The sequence below is a fragment of the Anser anser genome (assembly GCF_964211835.1).
Source record: "Anser anser genome assembly, chromosome: 3".
NCBI classification, from domain to species: domain Eukaryota; kingdom Metazoa; phylum Chordata; class Aves; order Anseriformes; family Anatidae; genus Anser; species Anser anser.
In genome coordinates this window covers 98930578-98943302 of record NC_139722.1, presented here as the reverse complement: position 1 = coordinate 98943302, position 12725 = coordinate 98930578, and the positions used below count along the sequence as shown (strand labels likewise).

Below are 12725 nucleotides of genomic sequence, written 5' to 3'. Positions count from 1 at the left end.
ATACGTTTATTAATGTTATGAGGATGTCTTTTCATAATTTCTTAATGTGAAAGTTAAGGCTGCATTGAACAGAAACTTAGTTGCTCTTACTGTGATCTTGTAAGAGGTAACTATGGGGAGCGCTTAGATTACCTAGGGAATTCTCAACGTTCAGGGCCTCTGGAAAACAGCATGGCGTAGGAGCTCGTAAAATCTATCTCCAGAACAGAGAAGACTACCCAGTTTGCTGGTAATCCCGAAGGTTTTAAAAATGTAACTGATCAATTACAGTGATACATTGTTCATACATTCACCAGTAAATTTAGTTTGGGATACTTCATAGTAATTTTTCTGCTAGCTGTGAGCTGTTCTGATACTCTCCAGTTCCATTCGTGTGCTGCTTTATGCTGTATCCGGACCAGCCCTGTTGTCCACGTGCTCTCTGCTGTTGCAGAGTCGTGCTGACTGCATCACACCTTCCTGGTTAAGCAGGGATGTGCTGCCAGGTTTGGTTTATGTGTAACTAAACACTCCGGGATTTCTGTTCTAGCCTTGTGCTGGCTGAAGACGTGCTAGGTACTGGACCTCCCTGTCTTCTGAAGAGAAAATGTCAGGAACAAAAACTGTTCGCTTGCCGAAGACCTAATAAATCTGGATTTGTTACACGGACTGCTTTAACCAGAGAAAGACTTAGTGATTAAATAGAAAAAAAAAAAAAAAAAATTTGCACTTTAAGACACTTGGGCAACTAAATTTTCTAAAACTTTCCTATTTGATCTTTCTCAGCTATTTAAGCCATGTTTGTCTGATAGGACTATTTAGTTTATAAATCTGGAATCTTTTATCAATTTTCCCTCTGAAACTTGTGACTTCAGAAACCTGCAGTGCAGTACATATGCCTCTGTGTACTGAATGATCATATTCTCCCCCTCCTCCAGCTACCACCTTTCTTATCGGCAGACGTTCATACTTTTAGCAGTATCATTCCAATGGACGAGAAGGTCCTTGGTGCAATGACGGATAGCAGTGCTAATTCTGGAACTACAGCCATAAGGGGAAATTTTCAGAAGCATTACATACAGTGTTTAGAGTGCAGTTGAGTGAAACACCTCTGATCTTGGCAACTTTGCAGTCAGTCGTGGTACGGACAGCACAAAAGTACTTCCTGGTCTACTGTGAAGGAGTCAGTGAACAAGAAGTAAAACTTTTTCTAGACGTCCCTTGCCAGGACAAAATGCCGTGATGAAATTTAGACATCTGTTTATGCTGCAGCAGTCCTCAGAAAGACTACAAAATTCAGATCATGTGGCTAAGCAGAGAAAAGCTGTGAATTAACTTACCTGTTCTCTGCTCCTCCTTTTTTTCATTTCTAATTCACATTTTAACATACGCAGATTAAAAATGCATGTAAACAAATCCATTTGCTGTTATGTTTTACAGATCCTGTGCTTCGTCCGTTACTTTAGATCATACCATCTTCAAATGGGGATCGTATTTCCCCTATTTTCACAGCTGCACCTGCGACTTTTAGCAGCTTGCATGGAATAGCCCTTTTTATTATTATCAATAAATTTTAAGTGAGTCAACATGAGCCTTGAGATATTCATGACATTAACAGATAAGGTCTTACTTTCTTTGTAATAACTTTTTCTGTTGTTTTTATCACTATTATTGATTATTTTAATACCAATGGATTTATGGACAACTAAAATTCCAAGCAATAGTCATTTAACTTCTACATAAAGTAATCTTTGTAGTCAAACTGCTCACAGTAAGTGTAATAAGAAAAATAGAAGCAGGTGCAGATTACATTGAGTTTAGTTCTTACGGAACAGTTTGTCAATGAAGTTCCTAAAATATAGAATCATTAAGGCTGGAAAAGACCTCCAAGATCATCTGGTCCAGCCATACCCCTACCACCAGCATCACCCACTAAACTATGTCCCTAAGCACCACGTCCAACCTCTCCTTGAACACCCCCAGGGACGGTGACTCCACCACCTCCCTGGGCAACCCGTCCCAGTGCCTGACTGCTCTTTCTGAGAAGAAATGTCTCCTCATTTCCAACCTCCCCTGGTGGAACTTGAGGCCGTTCCCTCTTGTGCTATTGCTTATCTGCAAAAAGATAAGCAATCTTCTCAGCTCCCCACCCTTTCAATTAGTTATCTTCACAATATGTGAATAAAAAAGACCTTGGTGCAGGCATTTTGAATGGTAATTAGATACCTTTAGGCACCTTACAGAAAATGGTATTTTGGCCAGAGACAGCTAGTCCTTACAGCCACACATGACTTACCTTTGGAAAAGAGAAAGTATTTTTTCAGGAACCACTACGTATTGCTGTAACATGCTTTTCCTATTTTCAGTCTTGCTTCCTAAGAAAATGAGTCATATGGGGCTTTATTGTCTACCCATGTATGCCTAATGACTTTTGGACACATTGGCTGAACAATTGGAGGGGAAAGAAATCTCACAGATAGTTGAAGCCGTACAGGTTTAACTGAAGCTAGCAGACGGGTGGGACAGTGGGATCAGCTCAGCGTCTAACCAAAAGGAAAGGCAGCACTCCGGCACGGAAACCATCCTGCTGTGCCTCAGACACCCGCCAGCTTCAGAGCTGCTGCAACACATCCATCTGTGCCTCCGCCTCCCCCCCCCCGCACCACCGGCCCTCAGGGCGGCTCCGCCCGGCCCGGCCCGGCCCGGCCGGCAGCAGCCGCCGCCAATCGGCACCGAGCAGGGCGGGCCGCCGCCGCCTCGGCCTTATAAAGGGCCGCGCCGGGGGGCGCCCGCAGCCGGGCGGGCAGGGCGCGAGGGCGGCAGGCATGGGGAACGCGGTGGCCAGGGAGGACTTCGAGTGGGTGTACACGGACCAGCCGCACGCCGACCGCCGCAAGGAGATCCTGGGTGAGGAGAGAAGGGGAAGGCGGCGGTGGCGGCGGCGCTCCTCGGCGCCGGCTGCGTGGCGAGGGGGGGATCCCCGCAAAATGGCTGCCAGCCCCGCGGGGGAGGAGGGAGGGGAAGGGAAGGGAAGGGAAGGAGCCGCGGCGGCGGGGCCGCGCCTCGCCCCTCGGGGCTGCTGGCGGCGGGGCCGGGGTCGGGCCCGCGTGAGGGGAGCGGCGCTGGCCGCCCGCGTGGAGCCCGGAGCCGGCCCCGGCTCGTCGGGGGGAGGAGGGGAAGGAGAAGGAGAAGGGGCGGGAGGAGCCGGGCCCGCGGCTGCGAGCCGAGCTCCCGGGGGGCGCCCGCGGCCCGCTAGGAAGGGAGGGAGGGAGGGCGGGAGGGAGCCGCGCGGCGTCTGTCACGGCCACGTCCTCAGGCCGGAGGAGCCGGGCTTCCCTCAGCGCTTCTGGAGTGTTCGTGGGCCGCCGGCGCGAAGTCATTTCCTTCCCGCATCCGTTGGGGGTGACACGGGTGCTCGTCGCGGAGGTGGCTGGCCGCTGGGCAGCGGAAGAAGGGTGAAATTACTTGATTCTAAGCTTAATTCTGAAAGTTCGTGGTAGCTATAAATGTGCCACATGGAATGGTGGGGCCTCTCTGTTTCCTTTGCGGATAAATCTTAATTAGGAGGAGGGAAAGGAATGATTATATATGCTTGTGCCATCTAATTAGGGCAGCATGCTGTGATAAGAGCTTCTAAATATTTTTTTATCGAATTCTCTCCCATATAGCTAAGCATCCTGAGATAAAAGCGTTGATGAAGCCAGACTACAACTTGATCTGGGTGGTTGTGCTGATGGTTCTTGCGCAGCTGACTGCGTTTTACCTAGTTAAAGACTTGGACTGGAAATGGGTAGTCTTCTGGGCATATATTTTCGGGAGCTGTATTAGCCACTCCATGACTCTGGCAATTCACGAGATCTCTCATAATAGTGCCTTTGGCAATAGCAAAGCAATGTGGAACCGATGGTTTGGAATATTTGCCAACCTCCCTATTGGCCTCCCGTATTCAATATCCTTCAAGAGATACCACATGGATCATCATCGTTACTTAGGAGGCGATGGAATTGATGTGGACATCCCTACCAACTTCGAGGGCTGGTTTTTCTGTACCCGTTTCAGGAAGTTCATATGGATTGTTCTTCAGCCGTTCTTCTATGCCATTAGACCCCTCTGCATCAATCCCAAACCAATTACTCGACTTGAAATCATCAACTTGTTGGCTCAGCTTTCCTTCGATGTCATGATATATTATTTATGGGGAGTCAAATCCATTTTTTACATGCTTGCTGGTTCAGTACTTGGACTTGGCTTGCACCCGATTTCAGGACACTTCATAGCTGAACATTACATGTTTCTGAAGGGCCATGAGACTTACTCCTATTATGGGCCACTTAATATGCTCACTTTTAATGTCGGCTATCACAATGAGCACCACGACTTCCCCAATATTCCTGGCAAGAGCCTCCCACTGGTAAGTTTACTTCCCAGGCCGTTCTTTTTCTTCAAATGAGCCCTACTCTAATTTGAAAATCAGATAGAGCATAGATAGTTAGAAGAAAGGAAGTTAGAAAAGCCCTCTGAAGTTAGAATGGAATATGGCAATTGTTTCTCTAAAACAAAAAATGAGAGTAGATTGACAGGGAGAGGTCCCAAACAAGCTTCTCATGTGCTGTCTGTTCTAACCCCTTCCGTAAAAGGAGAGGAAATGCGTGTCTTGCTGTCTTGGCTTTATGCTTTGTACTAACTTTAGGCCTCTGTTACGGACAGCCTTCGGCCTTCAGTATTCTTCTTCAGTTTGGAAGTATGCAGAAAACTAGTTAAGTTTCAGGCACCTTCAGAGTTTTGTCAGCTCTGTTTTTGAAATACTAAGTAAAACATTGTAATGTGTGCTTATCCTTCAGTCCCTTATCAGTGATGTTCTCTGGTGGGGGAAAGAGATATGGTTTGAGGAATGGCTGGTGTTTGTATTGATGACAAATGTTTAATAGCTTTCTGTTCTGGAGCAGCTCAGTCTTTCTCTAGTGAGAACCTTTGAACCCTAAATAAGTATCACCTGTACAATGGCAAGGCTTCAAAACTAAGATCTGTGACATTTGCATAAGTAGCAGATGTAAATTTTTGAATTGGTTCTCTCATTTCAGTCTTTGTCACTTTCTTTTAAGTGGGAGCTTAATTCTTTCTTTGTTTCTCAATGAGAACACAGGTGTCCAGGGCTACACCTAAAGGTAATATTCAATGAAATGTGTTTTTTGTCACACTAAATTTGTAGTTTGACAGAAGCTGTAGTGTTGGTCTTGTAGCTTTGTCCTTGTGGTTGGTAAGTAAGGCCTGGTAAGACTGTGCCTTAAGTGGAGTCTGTTAGTTCTTTTTAAAGAGAAATTACATTTTTTTAAATTATTCATGGACTTAATCTTCCAAATATAGCTTAAGTTGTGTGAGCTCACCTAACTCACCATTGATGCGTAGATCTCTGCTGGTAAACCAGGTTTCACTTCATGCACCAATACTGGAGTTCTGAATATGGAATGATTTTTTTTCAAGCATTTCATTGCAGAGGTAAAAACTTCTCTCTGCTACAGGACTGTTAATCCACAGGTTTGGTGAGAAAACAGTCTTTAAACAGTGTAGCTAATTTCATTGGACTGGACTCTGCTATGCTGTGAGCTGAAAATTGCTGAATTAATGGGGGTACTGGTGAACTAAAAACAGCTACTGTTGAGTTGAAGCTTACTGGTTAGATGACCTGTTTGATCATGTGATGATGGATCAAAAGCATCTTCAGTTCTGAACCAAGCATGTAAATGTATTAATTTTGTTTGTTTATAGGGATTGATAGTAATCTCCTGTCTGAAACTGGAATTTAGTGAAAGCTCAGTCTTGTTCTGTTCAGGTTTTAAAGGTGTTAGATGGTTGGCTGTAGGTAATCATTAAGGATTTCTGATAAACTCCAGTAGCCTTAGTTTTAAAGGTGTTAGATGGTTGGCTGTAGGTAATCATTAAGGATTTCTGATAAACTCCAGTAGCCTTAGTTTAAAAAAGCATACTGTTTAAAAAAAAATCTACATCTAGGAGTAAAAAGCTTTAGAAGGACAGGCATTGAAGAATGACTATAGAAACAAGATGTTCTTCCAAGGAACAAGTTGTTTCTGAGTGCTGAGGTGTGAAACTACATACTGAAAATGGCTGTGAACTCCTCACAACTTTGCAAAGTCTCTTTTAGTAAGTCTTTTTTAGTGATACTTGTCTGCGTGTTTGTGTGTGTATATATATATATACACATGTCAGCTCTGAATTGAGTCCCTCACCTCAACTAGCAATCCAACTGCTTGCTTGCTTGGAGTTGGTGAGCTGCATTGTTCCTTAGGTAGCACAGTGAATGGATGTCAGTGCTAGGCTAGTTTGTCCTGCTTAACCTTCACAGTGTGCAAGCCTCGCATGAAGGAGGTGATTAACCACCAAAAAAACTTTCACGTGGTGGCACTAAGAGCTTTTCTTCTAGAATCTAACATCTAAAATAAAACTTTTAGTCTATCTGCATTAAGATACAGGTTTGAGATGGTAAAGTTGTCATGACTGGTACTAATATAAATAGCAAATGAACCTTGTGTTTCTCTTCAGGTGAAGAAGATAGCGGCTGAATACTATGACAACCTGCCACAGTATAACTCGTGGATAAAAGTGCTCTATGACTTTGTGATGGATGACACAATCAGCCCATATTCACGCATGAAGAGGCAATTAAAGGGTGAAGTGAAACAAGATTAAAGTTCTGGCAAACAAGAACCTTTGAAATGTCTGCTTGCTTTAAAGTGACTGGTATAAGGTCTCTTGCTAAAGATGTTGACTAGTGTCCTGAATTACGATCTACAGCAACAGAGCAATGCATTCTTAAAGATTTTGTAGCAGACTATTACCAGCTATAACATTCCTAGCAGTCCTCAGATTCATTGGTTAAATGTATGTGTGTTTGCCTAAAGATCAGTGTTATATGCTTAATGCTAAATTACTTTGTTAAAGGATTTACTCTGGCAGGTGTTCAGTCTGTACAAAATACCTGTTTGGCTCTCAATATTTTAAAGGTTCCCAGTGTAGCACACTGCCCACACCATGCTGTTTAGCTGACTGTAGTATTAAGATGCTGTACTTACCTGTTAATTCTAAACTAACATGATTTGTTAACTTAAATCTTCTGTTGAACTTGTTTCCTGATTTATGGGTAGAACTAAATTCACACAAATGTAAAGTCCCTTTTGTTTAAATATGTAATGCCATTTGAAGTATTACTTGAAAGTGCTACCTGTCCTACAGGAAGTACCTCAAAGGAGCATTCTATCACTAATATGAAACCGGTATGATATAGGTGGCTTGTGATACCCCTTTGAAAAGTTGAGGAATTTGATGGTATCACTAACTTTGAGGGTCTCCATCTACTCCTTACACGGCTTGTGTTGGCATGTAGCTTGAGCAGGCAGCGTTTGGCATCTTGTTGTGTAAGCTACAATGTAACTGAGCAAGATTTTTGCAACATGGAAAAATCTCAGTTCTATGTTTTGAAGTTTTTCTCATCTGTGGAGTAAAATGACTAGGTAGAACCTAGTTGTTTCTGCTGTTACCGTGGTTTTAAATGCTAATATTGACACTTGTTTGGAAACTTGGCTTGTATGGAAAACTGGATCAGTTGAAGCAGATACTGTTCTGGCAAACAATGCTAGCTACAGCCACCGGCAACTCAACCCTTTAGGTATATTAGTCACTTGTGTACACAGAAAGGTGTTGCTAAATGTTCTTGATTTTTAAATCGACAGTACCCTACATAAATACTGGTTTTCATGCATATTAAAATGTGGTGAGAGCAGAGGTGATGCTATTGAATTTCCTGCTTAAGAAGTTCTTGAAGTGGGAACAGAAAATGGATAGACTTACTGAGCACAGAAGAATCTCTACATACCTCAGCACAGTGTATTTGTCTTTTATCATATAACGCGTTGGTGATAGCTTTAAGCTGTGAAAGATGGATACAAGTCACTCTTAAATTTCAAATGGTGTTTCTATGATATCCATCTTCACTTACTTAAAAGACGGAACCCGATGAAGGTGAAAGTATCAGGCTCTTGTCCATACTGGTCTGCTGTAAGTAACTTAATTTTTAGATGTCTCTAACATCTGCATTTTTATTTTCGAAAGAAGCTGAGTACCTAAGAAGAACGCATTTACATCTGGACCCTCAACTGACTGTGGTCTTGTTTTCTAATAGATTTCTTTTTTTTAAGGCAGGGCCCTTATCTGTGGTTAAGTAATAGAAATGGTATGAAAGTATGCCAGCCACTTACAAAGCAACTTCATCGTGATGCCAATGATATGGTAGCTAGCCAGCGTATTGCTCAGGGTACAGTGTAATGTCACAATATACTTTATCCAGTATTTTTACATGTAATTAAAAAGCAAAGATTCAAGTAACACTGGGTGTTTTTTTAACTGGTCCCCTAATGCTGAAGGACTGAAGTCTTAGATACTGCTATATTACTAAAGCAGTTGCTAGAAGGCCTGTCCTAATGAGTGGTGGTGTGGAATGATCTGAAGAATTGCTGCCTCTTCTTTCTACTCAGAAGAAAATTGACATTGAAGACTTGAATAGGTTTAAATTGCAAAACTTTTTAAGCCCTCAACCTAGGAAATGAATGGTGGTACTAAATCTCTTCAGTGTTGATGGCTCACCATAGCTGAATGAAGTATGTAAAGTCTCTCCAAAATGTTTTGCAGTTAAAAGAGAATGTGGAGAAGTTAACTATCTCAAATATTTATCTAGGAAGACAGATCAGATGTGAACTTCCATCCTTAGGCTTCCATCCTTACTTCCAATTCTGATTATAAACATTTTAACTTTAAAAGGTGCAGAATAGCAGGGAATTCTGAGGGAAATGCCTATGCTTCCTGTAGGCTTTCTTGAAACATCTGCTACTGGCTACCATTTGGAGAATGTGTATTGGACTAGTTTAATCTGGGCCAGTAAGACTTGTGTTTGGATCTAAACTGTCATCTGATTTTTGCAAGCATTGGTAACCACCACTTTAAGATAACTTAACTCCCATGCATTGCATAAGACATGTCTGCATCTGACTTCATTAGCAGGGATTTTGCTAGAAGCAACCTGAAAGTTGGAGGAAGCTCTGACTAACCACAAAGTGAAGACCAAACTCAACCTAAAGAGCACTAAGGACCTTGGCAGTCTTTTAAACTATATTCAGATGGAACTGGCTAACTTCACCCTTTTTCAACATGGTTGTTGGGGTTTATTCCTTCCTGTGTAACTAAAGCATCTTACTAGCTTGTCAGACAAACACATTTAAGCACTTTTCATAGCTTTTAACATCCCCCCCCAAATTACTTGAAGTTGCTTAAGTGGAGTAAGTAGTGCATCCTGGAGTCTGATGATACTTGGCATGAGTTTTCCCACAGGACAGGTGTGGATGTATTCCCCTTTCACAACAATCTTTGCCTCTGGCTTTCTTGTTTTGTTGTTGAACCTGTCTGTTCCAGAACAGTAGCCAATTATCATGGATTAAATGGCTGCACCTTTCTGGCTGTGCAGCTCTACTTTCAGATCCAAGGCAAGTCTTATTACTTAGAACCAGTATCAGTTGAAAAGTAGTTATGACTTTTGTTTCTGTATCTATATTAAGGTTTTTTCCTGTGTAGTTGTCAAGCACATGACACATGTAAAAATAAAAATCTCCAAATACTGGAAAATTGATCTTTTCTAGGTAACTTGCAGGCTCTACCACACTCATCCTATTGGATGAAGAGAAGAAAAGTTCACTTCAGGTAGTGAACTTGCCTGGTAAGTGGTCCAAGGCAGCTTTTAGAAAGTGCACTTGTTTGTAAATTTGAAAGAGTCTTGAAAGAACTAAGGCAAAGCAAGTCCTTTTGTTTTTAACCTTGCACACTGCAAAGCATGGAGCCCCTTCTAGGTCTACCAAGACTTTTCCTGGGACTGTCTACAAACAGAAGCAATCCGATAAGTACGTGTGCCTAAGCATTGCAGATATGTCCTAGGTATTGCAATCTGCAATGCAGCTCTATGTATGCAATGCTCTATCAAATCCTCTATTTCATAATTGAGCCTGCAATGTAAGGAAGGACAGAACTGTTGAAAATGTTTCCTATGGAGCCAAAACCAAAGGCAGTGAATTGTGTTGACAGTTCCCTGGACTGTCTCTTGATGCCATCTATGCTTAAGTTACCACCTAACATGCCCTGCTACATAATCATTACTGTGATTTAGATATGTGACTAGCCTCCGGAGAAGTGAGAGAAGAATGACAAGATGAACATTTTGTTTCTGTTGGGACAAGATCAAGATGACTAGAGGGAGACCTCCAGCTCCATCTGCTAGTAAAGAAATAGTATATGCAGAACAAGGTAGTGGTCTCTGTATTGTATGAATGCCTGTTCTCTATGTGCAGGCACAAGTAATCTTGCATTTTATTGCTTATCTAGTTTTTTTTCTGATGAGTATTGTAGCCTAAGCAGAATTTCCTACAAGTAGTCATGTGGGTGGTGAACTTTCTTGTGAACAGTCAAGAGTTCAGTTGCCTGCTCTCCTGCTCCTTGACAAGCATAGCCCAGACAAGGTAAGCACACAGGATACGGATAGCTCATCTCTTTCAATCTTTCAACTTTTTTGGTAACTTCAAACCTTCCTGCACCCCAGTTGCTTTCCCAGTGTCACATTTTCACGGTGTCTTGTGATCATTCTTTTTAATATTAAGATATGTTTTGACAAGGCTATACTGTTATTACTACTTGAATAGTAATATTACTACTGCTTGAACAGTATTACCTCCTTGGTCTTGTTCCCACCCTGCTTACTTGTTCCACATATATACAGAAATAATAACATTGTAAGAGGAAAGAATGAGAAAATTCTTGGTGGATATGCCAGGGCTTGAGGACCTGACTCATTCATAAGCTCATCAGCTACAGTTATACTTAAGTCTGCTACAGGATTTTCCTCTTTATATCCATAAAGGAGAAAACATTCCTGTGGCTATTTTCAATTGTAAAAGTGTCTGTCTTGCCATGCATTTTTCCAAGAAAGGATGCCAAATATTTCTTAAATTGTATCACTGAAGTTGCATCAAAGACTTCTCTTCTGTTCATGATCAAGTTTTTATATGTAATGTATTTTTTGTTTGAAAGCAATGTATGCCACAGGTTTAAAAAAAGGCTATAATTCTACCTAAATGCAGAACTGCTTGCACTTTCAAGCTAGATACTTGAGGTAGCATATGCTGTTTTCATATGGCTCCAGATGGATTTGTTTTTTTCCATTGGTCAACTCTTTCAAATGGTCAAGTGAATTGAGTAAGTTATTGTACTAAAAGGCTTTGCAGCTTGCTTTCAAAAAGTTGAAGCTTTCCTGTAAAGCAAAAACTTTATTTTTAAATGTAAGAAACTGTACAGTTGTGGAGGTAGAACAGAAGAAGTTTAGTTAACATAGGTGGTTCCTGTATAGCTCTACACAGACTTACTGTCTCGTAGATAATTGAGACAGCTTGCTTAGCTCTGGATAGTTTCTTTTGATAACATGAAAAGAAGACAGCAGAAGCTCTGAGAACTTCTGATGCTCATCAGAAGTTCATCATGTGTCACTGTATTTGGAAACAGCATGATTAATGGTATGGTAACAAACAGTGCAACACCTTCCCAGTGTACTTTCAGAGCTCTTTTCCCTGTGTAATTCTTCCAGAGTCCTTGTTCTTGAAAACAGCTGTTTTCATTAACAGTTGAAAACTGCTAGTAGAGCAGTAGAAATATTGAAGGGTTAGCCTGTGTGCTTCTGAGGGCACCAAATATTGTACGAAAATAGCCTTTGATCTTGAGCACTAAAAGCATTTATTTTTTTATGGTGATAAGTAGAAATTGTATCTTTTATTCTGTAAGTAGTTAAATTAAGGATTGTTTACAGCAGTTGACTATAATGACTTTTTTTCAGGTGCTGCGTAAAAAGTTGAGGGAGATGTGGTACAGCTTCTTTCCAACCTGTCTCTTGAAATCTGGTGCAGATATTAAAAAACTCCATGTAGAATAAGACTCTTCTAGGAATTGTCCAGATGTGTCACCTGCACAGTGACTGACGCAATTCTTCATACATTATTTGATCCTAACAGTGCCAAGATAAGAGGGGAAAAAACACTTTAGACAACACTAAACACATGCAGCACTTATAAGTTACTTTACATACATATTAAATATGTGAAACCATGAAAATATAAGCCACTAGCTCTAGTCTAAATTATTGACCAAGAAAGCTAACTAAGGGTGAAAAAGATTCTACTGCCCTTGTAAATGAGGTTCTCTGTTGATAGTCGCCAATGTTATGTAATTAACAGATGCCTTTGGTGGAGTTATTCTACTTCATGTTGCCATGCTAGACTTAGAACACAGCTTCACAAGGAAGCTACAGCTGTAGCCAGGTGAGCTACCAAATTGGCCATCTACTCACTCATCCATGTCTGCCAAAAGGAGCAGACGATCATCTATTGCTAGGCTAACTAGGTTAAAATAGTTACCTTGTTCTCTCTGGCTATAGTTCAAAGTGAATATTTTAAAGTATTTTGACTGCAGTATGCTCTTGGCGGTACATGAAGACCTATTAACAAACTCTGCAACCATAACAATTTCTATATTTATTACCTTCTCAGTTACAGTAAGATTAGTGAACAGATTTCATTTCAGATGTTAAAATAATTAGCCATAAGATAACCTTGAAAGCATGAACTTTGTTGACAAATTCAAATCAGGAA

The 12725-nt window shown here is 41.4% G+C and overlaps 2 protein-coding genes across 2 annotated transcripts in view; one reads left to right on the top strand and one right to left on the bottom strand.

The window, feature by feature from the left end:
- The first annotated feature begins 2726 nt into the window (after positions 1–2726).
- Positions 2727–8376, top strand: DEGS1 (delta 4-desaturase, sphingolipid 1). Its single transcript, XM_083828513.1, has 3 exons — positions 2727–2886; positions 3648–4390; positions 6538–8376. The coding sequence occupies exons 1-3, from the start codon at positions 2805–2807 to the stop codon at positions 6682–6684; spliced, it is 972 nt and encodes a 323-aa protein (XP_083684639.1). The 5' UTR covers positions 2727–2804; the 3' UTR covers positions 6685–8376.
- A 3419-nt stretch (positions 8377–11795) lies between these two features.
- The window catches only part of NVL (nuclear VCP like), a 41179-nt gene continuing 40249 nt past the window's right edge, over positions 11796–12725 (bottom strand). The window contains exon 23 of the mRNA XM_083828489.1: positions 11796–12082. Within this exon, the coding sequence (XP_083684615.1) occupies positions 12038–12082 (45 nt within the window). The 3' untranslated portion in view covers positions 11796–12037. The remainder of the gene's footprint in view (positions 12083–12725) is intronic.

Coding starts and splice junctions, on each gene's coding strand:
- DEGS1 (XM_083828513.1), top strand. CDS start 2,805: ATGGGGAACGCGGTGGCCAGGGAGGACTTCGAGTGGGTGTACACGGAC. Junction 2,887..3,647: donor CCGCCGCAAGGAGATCCTGG/GTGAGGAGAGAA, acceptor TCTCCCATATAG/CTAAGCATCCTGAGATAAAA. Junction 4,391..6,537: donor CTGGCAAGAGCCTCCCACTG/GTAAGTTTACTT, acceptor GTTTCTCTTCAG/GTGAAGAAGATAGCGGCTGA.